The following is a 17224-nucleotide window of genomic DNA, read 5'->3' as shown; positions in this document are numbered from 1 at the left end:
TGCACATACACACACACACACACACACACACACAGATATGCACACACACACACACAGAGATATGCACACACACACACACACATACACACACACTCTTTTAACCCCCACCCCAACCCCCAACAACCCCTTCCTACTCCACTCCTCCTGGGGTACTTTGCACACACAACACCTGAGCGTGCGCATTGTGTTTGTTTGTGTGGTATGTATGTATTACTGACGCACATCTCTCTTGCCCTTCCCCCACCCCCGCGCCCTCAAGTCAGTAGAGCCTTTGTTACACACCATTGACTGGGTGGCCTTTCTGTAAAGAAGAAACAAGACCTGTATGCAGCGCTGCATTGGGGGGGGGGGGGGGGGGGGGGGGGCCTCTGGTTGGATGTCTCTGAGACATGAGTGCACGTTTAACTCACTCAGTACGGCCAGTCCTCTGTTCTCCTCTACACAGACCCCTCGGATGTCCAGTGGGTGTCTGAATGACCCAACCTTTAGCTTCCATCGTCAGAATTGTGGTATCTTTGTCAACATTCACCTCTTCAGTATAAGAGCCTTCCACTTGCAATATTTTGATGGTGGTAACTGGGGTGAAACGCTGTTAACGTCGTCTCTTTTCGCTGTTCGTATGGAGAGAGTTAACACTTAAGTTCTAGAAGCTCGCTGTTGAGAGCTACTGGGAGTTAGGGTTTTTTTTTTTTTTTTTTTTTTTTTTCCTGAAACTTGGTAGAGGAGTGATAAATGATGATACTACTATTAATCCCCCCCCTCAAAAAAAAAAAAAAAGAAAAAAAAAGAAAAAAGTTTATGTGGCACTGAATCTTGTGCAGATACCACACATACAGTTGGGACAGACGGTGTTTTCGAAAGCACCAGTCGTTCGTTTCACACTGATGTGTGTTAACTCTTGAAGGATTGAAGGACGGAACTAGTTTAGTATGTTAACTTCTTAAATGGTTGTCCTTAGAGGAAGAGGAGAGGAGGATGGAATATTTATTTGGGGAGGACACTTTTTTTTGCTTTTTGTGTTTTTGTTTGTTTTCTTCTACTTATTTGCTTCATAGATATGTGTGTGTGTGTGTGTGTGTGTGTGTGTGGAGAGAGAGAGAATGAATGAATGAATGATTTTTATTTTCTAACGGTGAAGACATTAGCACTTTGGCCATCTTACACATCTGCCGTGAGAGAGAGAGAGAGAGAGAGAGACAGACAGACAGACAGACAGACAGACAGACAGACACACACACACACACACACACACACACACACACACACACACACACACACACACACACATGTAGAGAGACAACAGACACGCACACAACACACACACACACACACACACACACACACACCTGTGGAAAGACAACAGACACACACACACGCACACAACACACACACACACACACACACACACACACACACACACACATATGTGGAGAGACAACAGACACACACACACGCACACAACACACACACACACACACATACATCAAAAAACTTGGCCTCTGAAGAATCTGCACAGAGCCATCTCTGCTCACATGGAATCACACAATGAACAGAGAAACAGACTGACCTCGTACACGCACGCTAAGTAAAGCAGACTCTTTTCTGCCTCTGTTTGCCTGTCTGTCTGTCTGTCTGCAATGGAACTAGATAAGCAGACACGTATGTAAGACTGAGTCAGTGTGGTAAACAGCCGGAGATGTACGATGAAATGTCGGTGGAAGCGGAAAGTGTCACCAATGTAAATGTTGCTGCGTTTTTTTGCCCACTCAGCTTGGCATAAAAATAAAAGCTGGTTATGGACACAAGCACGCACACACACACGCACTCACACTCACACTCACACTCACACACACACACACACACACACACACACACACACACACACACACACACACACACTCTCACTCTCACTCACTCATTCTTACACACACACACACACACACACACACACACACACTCTCTCTCTCTCTCTCTCTCTCTCTCTCTCTCCTCTCTCTCTTTCTCTCTCTCTCACGCATGTTTGTGCACAGACACACACACACACATCCCCCCCCCCCCCCCCCCCCCCCCCCCCCCCCCCCCCCCCCCACACACACTCACGTTCTCTCTGTCTGTGTCTGTCTCACCACTCTCTTTTTCAACCCCCTGCCACCTTTACCTCACAAGGGCGCAGAACACACTGGTATTGATCAGAGCTGTCTAGTCTCTCTCTGCCTGCCAGTCTGATGCATGGCAGTTTGCAACACACCCGAACAGAACTGCATCAGGTGAAGGGGTTGGAGACGGCGTTCAAGTCCAGCTGCTTGATAGATTTGTTCAGTCAGTGTGTGACAATGTGACGTTTGGAAATTTGTTGGCTTAACTGTATATATTTTGATTATAGTTGTGACGGGCGCAATAGCCGAGTGGTTAAAGCGTTGGACTGTCAATCTGAGGGTCCTGGGTTCGAATCACGGTGACGGCGCCTGGTGGGTAAAGGGTGGAGATTTTTAACGATCTCCCAGGTCAACAAATGTGCAGACCTGCTTAGTGCCTGAACCCCCTTTGTGTGTATATGCAAGCAGAAGATCAAATACGCACGTTAAAGATCCTGTAATCCATGTCAGCGTTCGGTGGGTTATGGAAACAAGAACGTACCCAGCATGCACACCCCCGAAAGCGGAGTACGGCTGCCTACATGGTGGGGTAAAAACGGTCATACACGTAAAAGCCCACTCGTGTGCATACCAGTGAACGCAGAAGATTATAGTTGTGTGTGTGTGTGTGTGTGTGTGTGTGTGTGTGAGAGAGAGAGAGAGAGAGAGAGAGGAATGGGACTTGGAAATGATTTGGTACGTGTTATATAAAGAGGACGGAGGGTTGGTATGAGACATAACCTGAGCTGGCGGCCGTTGATTTCCATTTCACACTGTACATACGTTATTGATGATATATACTGATAGGGGAGAAAAGGAGGTATAGCAATGATACCTGCCGTTCCATATGGTGTATACCCCCCATGATTTACCCACGTTCACACAATCGTGGGCAGCGTTACGTTTCCACAGAAGCGGATGTCCAGGATTTTTCGATGACTGCGCCTTGTGTGTCGGGAAACTGTTTTGTTGTTGTTGTGGGTATTGTCTTGTCTTTCGTGATTAGTGCGTTGTTGTTAGATGTTATTTTTTCATCTGCGGTGTGACTGTTTGTGTTGGTCTGTTGTATCTTGCGGCCAGTTTTGGATTCATTTTGTTTGTTTTCATTCACTGTCGTTGTACTGCCAGACCCCCACCCCTCCTCCTTTACAACCAGTTATACTTCCTCTGAAAGGAAATTTTTAAGGTGGGAGAGTTAATTTGTTATCGACCATTCTCACGTTTTTGGAGAGAGTGAGGGAAGGGGTGGAGTGATGGCCTGGAGGTAACGCGTCCGCCTAGGAAGCGAGAGAATCTTGAGTGCGCTGGTTCGAATCACGGCCCAGTCGCCGATATTTTCTCCTCCTCCACTAGACCTTGAGTGGTGGTCTGGACGCTAGTCATTCGGATGAGACGATAAACCAAGGTCCCCCGTGTGCAGCATGTACTTAGTGCACGTAAAAAAAGAACCCATGGCAACAAAAGGGTTGTTCTTGGCAAAATTCTGCAGAAAAATCCACTTCGATAGGAAAAACAAATAAAACTGCACGCAGGAAAAAATACCAAAAAAATGCGTGGCGCTGTAGTGTAGCGACACGCTCTCCCGAATTTCACACAGAGAAATCTGTTGTGATAAAAAGAAATAGAAATACAAATAGTTTAGTGTACTTGTGTATTTTCATAAATGCCATCATTAGTGAAAGCGATACACGTGTGTGACATTTTTTTTTTTCCATTGTGTTGTAACTTTGGTTTATGCCTTTGGGTTGTGCTGTGCAGTTCTGGTTTTTGCCAGATCCCTTTTTTTATTTTGCAGTCACTTTCTCTCTGACTTCACTGAATGTTGACAGAGTTGAGCTTTTTTTTAAAAATAATTTTTTTTATTTTAAAGACTTTTTTTTTCCCCTCCTTGGTGCTGTTTGTTTGCTGCTTTTCTTCCATTTTGCACACTGCTTGTTGTGGGGGACGTTGCACTGCGGTTCTAACTACTAATAATGCCTTTGTGTGATTTATTGTGTGCTGTTCTCGAGTCGTAGTTCTTGTCTATCTTTTTCTATCTTTTTTGTTGTTGTTGTTGTTGTTGTTGTTCTGCTTCTTCTTCTTCTTGCTTCCTTCTGTCTTTGATTATGTGTCAGTGAATGTTTTCTTGCAAATGTTTCAGAGAATTGTGGACTTGTGGCTTCTTCTTCTTTTTTCTTTTTTTCTTCCTCCTTCTCACTCTTATTCCCCCCTTCTGAATATATATTGTGCATCAGTATACTTTATATATTCTGCATCAGTATACTTTATATATTCTTTATATATTCTGCATCAGTATACTTTATATATTCTGCATCACTTTATATATTCTGCATCAGTATACTTGGAACTTGCATGATGGGGCAGATGATTGCATGTGTGAGAAGATGAGCTTATTATTTTATTTCTGTTTGTAAAGCTTATGTCCTGTCATGTGGACAAATTATTTCCCCTTCTTTTTACTGAGATGCTGTACGTTGGGAAGTCCTGCTCCGTCTGACTTCTTAACCTTCCCCAAACAGTTGCAGGTCATGATTATGGTGCATGGTTCATGTCAAGTGAATCATCGGGTGTCCTAGTTCTGTTGTAAACAACCTTTTTTTGTTGTTGTTGTTATTGTCGTTGGTGGTCAATGAACGGGTTGTACAAGCTGTGTTTTCAGTGAAATGTTTGCCGAGTTATTTTTAGCCGGTTTGGAGTCTCTTGGGGGGGCTCCCAGTGCCGAGTTCTGGAATAATAATCCTTGGTGATCTTGATATGTTGTTGTTTCTGCCAGTAGCTGTGCAGAAACAGGTCATGCATATATATATATCTTTGATGCCTCATTTTGACTAACACGATTGGCCCAGATTTACCATTTTATTTATTTATTTATTTTCATTTTTAAACGGTTAACTTTCAGATGTGAAAGATAATTTGTACATTAAAAGTTTTCAGTCAGTAGTGTGTGTGTTTGATGAGACCTTAAACAGAATTTATTCCATGTTTTTTTGTTTTGTTTTTTTTTTGCTGTTGTTAGAAACATGTTTTAGTCAGTGTTTGGCATGTAATAATGACTGTGTTGTAATTTGTTTGCAGGTCCTTTAACTAGTTAAAGGCTCTGTTGACTGATTATTTTATTTTATTTTATTTTATTTTATTTTATTTACAAATTCTGTTCACATTAACTGGGTCATGGCACTGATCTGTAGAATGCCATTTTAGGTAATGCTGTTAGTCGAGAATTTTGTGACAAATTTGTCTTATGCAATATGTTTGGTATGAAATGGTGTCTGTATTACTTGTGTACAGGTGGTGTTGTTGTTTTTTGTTGTTTTTTTTGTTGTTATAATTCTCTCATGATTTTGTTTTGTTTACAAGGTTGTTTTTGACTCACTTGTGTAAGCAAAGTGAGTCTGTTTTAACCCTGTGTTCGGTTGTCTGTGTGTGCGTGCGTGTGTCTGTGTGTCTGTGTGTCCGTGGTAAACTTTAACATTGACATTTTCTCTGCAAATACTTTGTTAGTTGACTCCAAATTAGGCATAAAAATAGGAAAAATTCAGTTCTTTCCAGTCATCTTGTTTAAAACAATATTGGACCTCTGGGATGGACACACACAAAAAAAAATGAAGCCTAATTATATGCAAACTGCATTTACTGTTATATTGATATTTTTTGTATTCTCTAAACTTGGCACTTTGATCTGATATTCTGACCCAACAACAAGAGGAGTCATTATTAACATTTTTTGTTCAAACAGTAACTTCTTTTGCTAATCATGGAAGTTTTATTTATTTTGCAAACGTTTTGGTGCAGATAGTAAAAAGGGAAATTACTCTGTAATTATGCTAGGGGAGTTAATTTGCTTTAAACTGATCTTTCTCACCTTAAACATTACATTTTGAAATTATTCTCATTACATAAAAAGCTTGCGTTTTACTCTGTCACAAGTGAGTCTTGAAGGCCTTGCCTCTCTTGTTTTTATTATGCAAAGTGGGTCAGTGTGAAATGGGTATGGAGTAGACAGACAGACAGACTGGTTACAGGAGCACTTCAAGGCAATGTGTTTCTTGCTAGTTGTGACTGGGTGAATGCTAAAGGGTTAAAACTCTTTGTCAGTTTGGGACAAGGGAGAAAAAAAAGAAGTAGTTTTTAAAACAGTGCTTTTGGAGAGGGGAAGGGGTGGGGGGGGGGGATAAGATTTCTTAAGGTGTAGTTCATTCTCTGCCCTTGGTCATGGGTGGTTGGTATGGTTGAAAGAGTGGGATTTAAAAAAAAAAGATAGTGCTTACTGTGAATGTTGATGATGATTTTGTTTGTTTCTGCGCTTGAAGAGAGATTCATGTTGACTGATGATGTTGTGTTGTGTGTCTTTTCAGTAATTCTTTTTCTCCTTCTGTCTGTCTCTTGTTGGTGTGTCTCTGTCTTGTCTGTCTGTCTCTGTTGTTTACATATGTCATAATTTCTTCTTCTTTTTTTTCTTTTTTTTTTGCATGCTTTTTACTGTCTCTTATTGATTTGCTGTGGTATTTTTTTACATAATGTGGGTGTGTTTTTTTCTCCTCTGTTGTATGATGTGTAAAACAGTTATTAAAATTCACTGAAAAGGTTGAGAAATTTTTATGTATAGAATTTTACTGAAAAGGTTCGGCAAAAAGAACTGATTAGAATTATAGTTACAGAAAAAAAAAAGTTGAGGAGAATAATTTATTATTAGAAATATATATTGAAAAGGCTCTGAGAAGAAGAAATGATTAGAATCATGTTGAAAAGGTTTGAGAGAAAAGAGGTGTGATGTTCAGTGAGTGCCTGTTTATACATTTTTGTTTATTGGAGTCTTTTTGGCGTATCTCTTTCTTTTCTTTTTGTGTGGTTTTATTATTTAGAGTCTGAGAAAGATGCTGCAAAACCATGTGTTGAAAAACAAAACAAAACAACAGCAGCAACAAAACACACATACATCTATGAAACACTAAAAGCATTTCATGTGATAAAAGTTCCAGTTCTGTTTTCTCATGTGTACTGTTTGCCACGACTAGTTAGTTACCCATGTTGGGGACAACAACAACAACAAGAACAACAACAACTACTACTACTACTACTACTACCACTAAAACCCCAACAACCTGGTATTAAACGAGGGGTAGAGTAGAGTGACTCAGATTTGAAGCATGGTTTGTGAAGTTGACTGTTTTTACCAAGTTTCTGGTGCTTATTAGAGTGTGTGACATTATTTTCCACTGTGCCGTGTGTCATGACCAGTTACCTACCCTTTGTCACCTGATTACATACAGTGGATGGGTGTATCATCTAATATCACTGAAAGTAAATAACAAGAAAGAACAAAAAAAAAAAAGAAAAAAAAAGAAAAAGAAAAAAAGATTGATTTACAGAAAGAGTGAAGGGAAGGAAAAGGAAACAAAAAAAATGAACCAAAAAAACATTTTTTTTTTTTAATTCACAATGGAAGTGGAGTTATCACAAACTGCTTTTTTATCTGACATCCAGCCCCACAAGGGGAAAAAAGACAAAAAAAAAAAAAAAAAAAAAAAGCAATGACAACAAACTAACAAAGGAGGAGGATGTGTGTGTGTAACACGTGTGTGTGTGTGTGTGTGTAACACGTGTGTGTGTGTGTGTGGTGTACAGGGGGGCCTGGTGGGAGAGCTGGCCCAGATGACGGTGGGCGGCAGCGGTGACGTCGGGGACTACTCGCTGCTGGACGACCGGGAGCGCCGCCTGGCGTGGGAGCGGGGCCACGCTGACTACCTGGGCGCCGACAGCTTCGCCAACATCCAGAAGAAGCTGGAGGAGAAGATGGCGCCGGTCCCCAGCAACGCCAACAGCGGCGGCGGCAGCAACAAGAAGAGCCCGCCCAGGACGTCTGCGGCCGCCGCCGAGCCCGCCGCCGCCGAGGTAACTGCCAAGGGTGGGGTGGGTGGTAGCGGCAGTCAGGTGGTGGTAGCTCCCCAGCCCTCCCCGGTGCGTGTAGAGGCCAGTCGGCCCGCTGTCCCCGCCCCCACCCCAGTAGCCGTAGCTCCTCCCCCTCCTGCCCAGACGGTGACCCTGACCCCCGTGTTTGACGCGGCCCCGCCCCCTGCCGTGCCCCAGGTGTCTGCCCAGGTGGAGGAGCCGGTGGTGTCGGCCAGCATCAGTTTAGGGGGGGGCGAGGAGGAGGAGGTGGTGGAGACGGTCACCCTGTCCCCTGTTGTCGCCGAGGCGCCTTCCCCCCCTCAGCCACAGGCTGTTGTTGAAGAGGAGTCGTCCACTTCCTTCACGCTGCCTCTGTCTCCCCCCAGCCCCCCGGCCCCGGCCCCGGCCCCTGTGGCCCAGTCCACTTCTGCGGCCATCACCCTGGGCAAGGTGGCCCCTGCCCCTGCCCCAGTGCCGGAGAAGAAGATCCCTGTGGCGGCCAAGCCTCAGGGGAAGCTGCCCCCGCTGCAGATAGGGAAGAAGCCCCCCCCACCCGCCCCGGAAAAGCCGGCGTCCCCGGCTGGGGTGGTGGGTCCCAAGTCCCCTCCTCCCCCCGTGCCTCAGAAAACGGCCTCCCCGGCTTCCCCGGCCTCCCCGGCCTCCCCCAACGGGAGCAAGGTGTCCCCCTTGGTTCCGGGCAAGCCGGCCTCCCCGGCTGCCGGGGGCATCGCCGCCCAGAAAGGCATGTTTGAGAAGCCGGCGCCCGCGGCGCCCAAGCCGGGGGCCCCTAAGGTCGGCAGTTCGGTCTCGGCTTTTGCGGCGCGCTTTCAGCAGCAGCAGCCCCCTGCGCAGACGCCGGCATCGAAGCCGACCCCAGGGGTGGCTGGGGCGGCCCCGGGCCTCAAGCCCACCACCCCCACCTCCCCCACCTCCGCCGGGGTGGTCCCCAAACCGACGTCGCCGACGTCTGCCGGGGTGGTCCCCAAACCCACCACGCCCACCTCCCCCGGCGTGGCCGGGGCGGCCCCTAAACCAGCCTCCTCCACGCCTTCCTCTTCCGCCGCAGGGAGCCAGGGCTCTAAAAATTCAGATTTCCTGGCCCGCTATGGTTTGAAGAAGAAATGATCCCCCACTCCATCCGTTCCCTTCCTGCTGCCCCTTTCCCTTATTTCATTTTTTTTTTTTTTTTTTTTTTTGGTTGTCATTTCATTATACATCTGGTTTTGATTGGCTAGTGCTTTTTTGATGTAGAGTGGTCAATTATTAACGCAGCTTTTGTACGTTTGCCACATGGGTGGCTGTTTATATCGCTAGTGAACGGGCTGCCAGGAGGCAATATGTTGATTTTGTGGTGCTTTTATGTTTGTTTATTTATTTATTTATTTATTCATTTATGTTTTATTGTTAGCTTCACGCCATGTTTTTTTTAACACTTTGCTTGAAATCCTCCAGCGTCGGAAGAAACCGCATAAGTCGAAGCGGGTGAGTGGTGTTCTGGTAAATGTTTTGTGTTCTTTTTTTTGTGTGCACTTTTTCTGGTTAAGCTATGAACTGGTGGCTCTGGTTCACAAGTATGTGTATGTACCAGTGTGTGTGTGTGTGTGTGTGTGTGTGTGTGTGTGTGTGTGAAGGACTCACTTCAGGGAAAGCACGATTTTGGTGGGGAAGGGTCAGGGAAGTAAATACACTTTCACCTTTCACCTTTTTTCTTCACCTTTCTCTCCAAGGTCCTCACAGGATCACGGGGAAAGTCCCGGAAGGATGTGCTTTTAAAACTAAAGATGATGCCACACAGTCCCTGCCCCCCCCCACGCCCCCCCAAATTAGTGGGTTACCCACCCAACAAGGACCAGGCTGGAAACTGAAGAGTGGCGGCTGCCTAAGCAGCAAGTGTGAGCGATACACAGAAAGCGCTGCAGCAGAAGCCCGCGAGCAAACAAACGCTGTCTGGGAAGTTGTGATCTACAGGCTTTTGAACAGAAGCGTACAGAGCAGTGTGCGCTGTTCCCTTGTTGAAATGATGGACAGCCCTTTCTTTGCAGTGCGTGAGAGCTTCTTGTTGTCGTAGGGCATCCCTATGTAATGTGTATATATATTTTTGTACGCCACCACTAAAAAAAAAAGTCTTGTAAAGTAGCTGGCTGGTTTGCTTTTAACTCGACAGGCAGCTAGCTAATAGGGGAAAAGGTTGTGTCCCCCCCCCCCCCCCCCCCTGAGTGTGTTGTTAAAAAAAAAAAAAAAAAAAAAAAAGGTTTTAAAAATTTGACACCACTTGCCATACCTCTCCCTCACACTTCTTAACCTTCCCCCCCCCCCCCCCCCAAAAGTTGTGTAAACCCTGCGGTGAGGCGTGGAGTGTGTGTGTGTGTGTGTGTGTGCACCTGTGATTACTTTGTGGCTGGATTGGAAAGCAGAAAAGAAAAGAAAAAAAAAAACCCATGGTGGGCCGACCGGACACAGCCGCTATCTCTTGTCCATGTTTTCGTCATCATCATTATCTGCCATTGACTGTTGTCTCCCTGTGCTCTGTCGGGCGTTTGCAGATGTACCTTGTGTTTTTTGTTTTCATTTTGATGGTGGTTTTGACGTGCTTTTGGTTGTGGTTTTGAATGGGTCGAACTTTTTCCATAACTTGAGGTTGTGAAGCAATGTGGCATACACGAGAAAAGAGGAGGGTGGGGGGGTGGGGGTATGGTGTGGGGGTGTGGGGGTGGGGGTGAAGTGTGGGGGTGGATAGGGTGTAAAGGGGTGAGGGTTATTGGATGGAGGTGGGGTGGGGGGGGACAGAACAGTGTGGTGGTTTTGGTTGGCATCACAGAATAGGGTGGTGAGGGGGGGGGGGGGGGGGCGGCCTTAGGGAATTCATAGAGGGGGGTGGTGAGGGTTGCCGGTAGTGAGTGAGGGCGGCCTTTGGGAATTTGGTAGGTAGAGGGATGCAGTTATCTTGAGATGGCAGCAAGCATTTCTTTTTGGAAGCTCTTCTCAACCCTTCTGGGTTTTTTTGGTTTTTTTTTTTTAGTACACACAGGGCAACAGAGGAAAAGAGGGGTGGGGGGAAGTGGGGGGTTGGGGGTGGAAAGGGAGTACTAAGAACTTGGACAGAATGGATATTGGCCAGTAATGTGGGGGTTGGTGAAGATGGGTAAAAAAAACAACTGAGGTTGTTTGGGGTTTGTAGCGCTCAAAGGGCTTAATGAATGCACACACACACACACACACACACACACACACACACACACAAAAAAAAGCAACAAAAGCATGACCAGCGGGTTTTTGAAATTTCTTCGATCTTGGTTATATCGTTTTTCTTCTTTAACTTTACTTATTTATCTGTTTAAACGCACACAAAAAAGTCTGCCCCAATATGTGACAAGACGACTTGAGTTTTGTGGTCTTAAGTATATTACTGGAATATTGTTGTTGTTGTTGGGGTTTTTTTTGTTTTTTTTTTTCTGTTTCTTTTGTTGGGACTTTTGTTTTGATTTGTTTGTTAAACTTTGGCTTCTGGTTCTAATTATTCTGCATATGAGCAACAATCCACTGTGCCCCCTCCCCCCCCCCCCCCCACCCCCACACTGTTGTGTGAGACGGACACATGGGGAGGGGTGTGTGTGATGGAAACACCACAGTCTTGACATTGAAGCTGGTGTTGATGTCTTACGAATGCAAGGCATGTGTGTTTCTCACGACACGTCATTGTTTTGTGTTACTCTTGACTTCCTCCCATCTTCTTTCATGGAGTTTTATTTATCAGTGGGTTGTGTGTGTGTGTGTGTGTGTGTGTGTGTGTGTGTGTGTGTGTGTGTTTTGTACTTGCTTTGTGTGTGTGTGTGTGTGTTTGCTTGCTTTGATATTGTTACTGTTTTCTGTTTTTCCCATTATGGTTATTAAACTTTTTATTATTTTTTTCTTTCTTTTATTATAAATGTGTTTGTAACGACTAATTTTTTTTGGTTGTCTTTCTCCTTTGTGGTCAAATGTGTTCATTTTTTGGTTGTTGGTGGTAATGTCTGCTCTTTATCAGTTTTCATTTCCCTGGTGTGTGTGTTTGCCCATTGTTGTTTTCTGTAAAATGTTTGGGCAATTCAGTCTGTGAAATAATGGTTGTGGGTAGGGACTGATTGTAAAATTTTACTTGTGTACTTTCGCAGTTATCATTTTAAAAACGTCTTTTGAAAGGGTTAAGATGTGTAGAGAGAAAAAAAGGTTAAAGAAAAGAAAGCATTAAAATCTGGTTAAGCTCCAGTTTGACTGATAATGTAGCCATTATTATTATTATTCTTCTTTTGATTTCAGGAATAAATTAAGTAAGTATAGATATGTTCTGATGGTACTTAGGTTGTGGTGACTTGGGGTACGTTTCACGCAGCTGAAACAGGAGATCTTGTCATTGTGGTGATATTTTCCTATCCTCAGTACCTGGTAGGAATAACCAGCATTAATTGTCTTTGGTCTCTCAGCCAACGTTGAGATGTCAGTTTGTTAGATGTGATTTGACACTGTGATAATTCTGTCTGACATTAGTTACCTTAGAGATCATTTTGTCAGAGATCAGTTATTAGTTTTTCTGTCAGATATTAGTTTTTCATGGTGGTGATAATTACCTCCGGTGTTTTATGTCAGTGATGATGATGGTGCCAGACATTAGTTAGGTCGAAGATAATTCTGTCCGACGTTCGTTACGGTTGTGATGATCCTGACATATTTTTTACCGTACGTTGGTGATGATTGTGCCAGTGGACGTTCGTCAAGTGAGCGATAATTCTGTGGGATGTCGGTACCCACCAAAGTTGGTGAAAGTTCTTGTGTGCGTTGTCAGTTTACGTCAGCCATGATTGTGTGTGGATTGAGAGTGGCCAGGAGAGAGAGGGGGAGGGGTGGGGGTGGGGGCGTGGGGGGGTGGGGGTGTCTCAGGTCCCTGCCCCCCCACAACCTGTGTCCTATAGCTCTGACAACCCCCTACCCCACCTACTTGCCCCCCCTTCCCGCTGTTGATAGGCCAGGTCGTTTGACAGCCGGCGGCGTCGGGAGAGGAGAAAAAAGCAGCAGGGTAATGGTCGCAGTTCAAGTGTAGACAGCGGGGCCGCGGTGGCCAAGTGGGTACCGCACGTCGACCAGTCGGGAGGGGGAGACTGCGAGGACAGGCAGCGCAGAGTCACTTTCTCTCTTGATGGGGGCTCCTCCTCCTCCTCCTCCGACTTGGACACGTAGAGAGCTGATGTGGGCAGGTCACGCTGCCTGTATAGCTTGTCTGGTCAGGAGTTGGGGGGAGAGGAAGGATATATCTACGTAAGGTGGTTGAAAGTGGCTGTTTTGCACTTGCCAGTTTTTTTTTTTCCTTGTTGTTGTTTCAGTTTTGGTTTTGGTTTTTGATTTTTGTTTGCTGTCAAAATTACGTTTTGTTCTCAGGATATGTTGGTTTTGGTTTTTTTTGTTGCGTTTTCTCAGAAACTGCTCTTTTGTTTCGTTTTTTTTGGTTTTGTTTTGTTTCTTTTTAAGTTAAGTAATTTACCTATTGTGAATTTTCTCCATCTCTCTACTGATTGTTGATGTTGATGAGAAAATAGGTTGGGACGTGTTTTCAGTGGTAAACGATGACATTGGTTGGGAAGGGAGGCTTGACAGGGAGCAGCATGTAGGAGAAAGGTTTAACCAGGAGCAGTATGTAGGAGAAAGATTCACCAGGAGCAGCATGTAGGAGAAAGATTGACAGAAAGATTAACCAGGAGAACGATTGACGGAAAGATTGACCAGGAACAGCATGGAGGAGAAAGATTGACCAGGAACAGCATGGAGGAGAAAGATTGACAGAAAGATTGACAGGAGTAGCATGTAGGAGAAAGATTGACAGAAAGATTGACAGGAGTAGCATGTAGGAGAAAGATTGACGTAGCATGTAGGAGAAAGATTGACAGAAAGATTAACCAGGAGCAGTATGTAGGAGAAAGATTGACAGGAACAGCATGTAGGAGAAAGATTGAAGGAAAGATTGACCAGGAGGAGCATGTAGGAGAAAGATTGACAGGAGCAGCATGTAGGAGAAAGATTGAAGGAAAGATTGACCAGGAGGAGCATGTAGGAGAAAGATTGACAGGAGCAGCATGGAGGAGAAAGACTGACAGAAAGATTAACCAGGAGCAGCATGTAGGAGAAGGACGACATGCCAGTAAAACCCAGAAATTTACACCAGACAATACATAATTCATGTGGGGAAACAGAGACAGAGAGAGAGAATGTGAAAGAGAGAGAGAGAGAGAGGGAGAGAGGGGAGGGTGGGGGTTTGGGGGTAAACACCCACATAAACAAGAAGCATATAATGATAATAATAATAATAATAATAATGGTATTTATATAGCGCTGGATCTTGTGCAGAGACAAATCAAAGCGCTTTCGCACCAGTCATTCACACGCATGCATAACTCTAAAACTGTAGAAACTAAAGACAAGGAAGGGCAGGCAAGGGAGGCTGTTTTGGGAAGAGGTGGGTTTTAAGGCCAGACTTGAAAGAGCTGAGTGTGGAGACTTGACAGAGTGAAAAAGGAAGTTCATTCTAATCGCAAGGTCCAGAAACAAGAGAAAGAACGGCGGCCAACAGTCGAGAGTTTGAATCTGGGTATGCGTAAACAGAGCATGTAAGATGGGGTCAGTTGCCAGAGTGATAGTGTAAGGGAGTGATGACGTGGTGTGCCTGGTGGTGCATGGGGCTTCATTCCATCAGGGTTGGTTACGCCCACAGTGTGCTGAAGTAATTTTTTAATTTTTTTATTATTTTTTTGGGGGGGGGGGGGGGGGGGGGGGGGGCAATGTTTAAAAAAAAAAAAAAAATTAAGTGTGTGGTTTGGTTTGGATTGTGTGTGCATTTGGTTTGGATTTTGTTTGACTGTTAATTTTTTTTTTTTTAATCCCACCCAGCCTGCGTTTGTTTTTTGTTCCACTTTTAACGACATGGTTTGGCTTCTTGTCTTGGCCGTTTTCTTTCTGTCGTTTTTTTTTTCTTTCTTAAGTGTTATATCATTTTGTTTGTTTTGTTTAATAATTGGGATTGAAGAGAGAGAGAGAGAGAGAGAGAGAGAGAGAGAGAGTATGGTGTATTTTTCAGGTATGATAAAATGCTTACTTCCTAACTTTAATCCTCTGTGCTCCTGTTGGTAAGCACAAGGCGACGGCGAAATCTTCTCCAGTCGTTTTCTGTCTTGAGCCCTTGCCGATTTCGTTCCATTCCAAGAATGATAAACTACTAGAAATATGATAATGTATGACGGGATTTATGGTTAAAGATATGAGAAAGTAGTAAGGTGTGTGTATACCTGTTTTTATTCAAGTAAATGATGATTGATTTAATGATGAGGAAGAAGAAGAAAAAAAACAACAAAAAAACTGTCTCTGGGGGTAAAAGTGGTATTTTGTTCCGTTTGATGCAGTATGAACAACAACAACAACAACAAAAAATCTGTTTGCAAGAAAAATGGGGAAAGAAAGTAAACGATTTCCTGAAACTGGGGTGGGTGGGGGATAGGGGGAGGTAGGGGGGTTCTTTTCAATGTTGTCTTTGTAGACATAGGTTTGGTCACATAGAACACGGTAGTGGCTCTTAGCGTCTGTCTGTCTGTCTGTCTCCTCATTGTGGATATGGTTTCAGTTATGATTTCTGTTTATTGTTTGCAGCCTCTTTGAGTGGACTAGAGTGAGACCTGGTGCTGTTGTAGGAATAACTTGTGTGCAGTGATCCTTGTTAATCGATAGTGTGGTGTGCTGTGTGTGCGTGGTGTGAGTGTGCATGTTTATATGTGTGTGTGTGTGTGTGTGTTTGTATGTGTGTGTTGTCCGTACAGGTTGTTGATGACGGTGTGTGCTAACTATAACAGTGCTGTGTTGTTGACTGTTCTGTCTGGGCAGTAAGGCCAACACCACCACCACCACCACCATCAACTAAACTGCTTGCTGCTGCTGCTGACCCTGCATGCCGCACGCACAGCCGATCGATCGCTCCCTCTGCCTTCTCCCCCCTGAAAGTGGGGGGGGGCGGGGGGAAGGGAATGAATGCATGAGTGACGCTTGGACAGACTGCCATGGGGGGGGGGGGGGGGGGGGGGGGGCGTGTGGGGGGAGCGGTGTGGTGGGGGAGAAGACGGCTGCTGCCTGCCCCCTGGTGGTGTTGACGCCTTCCGCCGTCGGTCCATCCGTCCGTCCGTGTGGCGTGGAGTCGTCTGGAGCAGCAAGCAGCAGTCAGTGGACCGGGGGTACCCAGGCGGATGACGGAAGTTTTGGCCAGGATCCATCCACCCTGCCCTGCCCTGTGATGTAGGGGACCGGGCGGTGTGTGTGTGTGTGTGTGTGTTAGGATGGCGTACGTAGCAGCTGTGGTGCTGAACGGAGCTCACATCCCCCCCCTGCTGCGGCAGAAACTGGGGATGGAGAGAGATGGAGGGTGGGATGGGAGGGGAGAAGGGGCTGCGTGGAAGGGGTGGAGAGGGGGGTTGAGGTGAGGGTGGTTTGACTGCATGGAGTTGTGTTTTGATGCATGTGGAGGGTTGCGTTGTGGGTGTGCTGTGTTGCTTGTAGATGGTGTGTAGGGAAGGTGTGTCCCCCCCACCCCCCCACCCTGGGCCTGTGGGACTGGACTACTTGTCTGCCGACGTCCGTGGAAACAGGTGAAGGCTGTTCCGTTCCCCTCCCCTTCCCTTGTTTCTCTCTCTCTCTCCTCTCTTTTTTTTTTTTAAATATTTTTTTTTTTACCCTCTCCTTTCCTTTTCTCTGGTCATCAACTCTCTGTGTTCCTTTGTGAAAGTACAAATCCTGATTTAGATAAATGTAAAAATGTGGGTAGTTGAGCCGGCACAGTGCAGGAGCAGTAGGAACGACAGTGGAAAGTGGCGCTGTAGTAGTGTTTGAGGGGTACGGTGTGGCTGAGAGCACACCACCACAGCTGACGTGTGAGGCCGGGTCCCAAGGCAGTGGGGAGTCAGCCTGTCGCAGGAGGTCGCTGATTTTGTTTCCGTCCACGTTGGGGGAGTCCCAGTTTTTTTGAAATTCCACATGTTCCCTTCCTCGAATCAGTTAATCGATATGACAAGGGTTGGAACGGATGACCAGCAACTCGCAGGTTTTTCTTTGATGAGGTGTAGGCTGTGAGCGAGAGAGAAAAACTCCTTGTGTGTATGTCGATTGTGGTTGTTGTGTTGACTGCAGACAAGGTATAG

The 17224-nt window shown here is 45.4% G+C and overlaps 2 protein-coding genes across 3 annotated transcripts in view; one reads left to right on the top strand and one right to left on the bottom strand.

Annotated features, from left to right (window-relative positions):
• Positions 1-10697, top strand: part of LOC143275398 (uncharacterized) — an 86030-nt gene extending 75333 nt beyond the window's left edge. For both annotated transcript variants that reach the window (XM_076579472.1, XM_076579471.1), the window contains one exon: positions 7761-10697. In XM_076579472.1, the coding sequence (XP_076435587.1) occupies positions 7761-9149 (1389 nt within the window). In that variant the 3' untranslated portion in view covers positions 9150-10697. The remainder of the gene's footprint in view (positions 1-7760) is intronic.
• Positions 10698-12385: 1688 nt separating this feature from the next.
• The window catches only part of LOC143275478 (gamma-tubulin complex component 3 homolog), a 66996-nt gene continuing 62157 nt past the window's right edge, over positions 12386-17224 (bottom strand). The window contains exons 33-35 of the mRNA XM_076579627.1: positions 16924-16991; positions 12997-13239; positions 12386-12393 (exon numbers count right to left, since the gene is read on the bottom strand). Of these exons, the coding sequence (XP_076435742.1) occupies positions 12386-12393; positions 12997-13239; positions 16924-16991 (319 nt within the window). The remainder of the gene's footprint in view (positions 12394-12996; positions 13240-16923; positions 16992-17224) is intronic.

The sequence above is a fragment of the Babylonia areolata genome, chromosome 30 (genome assembly GCF_041734735.1).
Source record: "Babylonia areolata isolate BAREFJ2019XMU chromosome 30, ASM4173473v1, whole genome shotgun sequence".
Taxonomy (NCBI): domain Eukaryota; kingdom Metazoa; phylum Mollusca; class Gastropoda; order Neogastropoda; family Buccinidae; genus Babylonia; species Babylonia areolata.
This window is presented reverse-complemented; position numbering and strand designations above follow the sequence as displayed.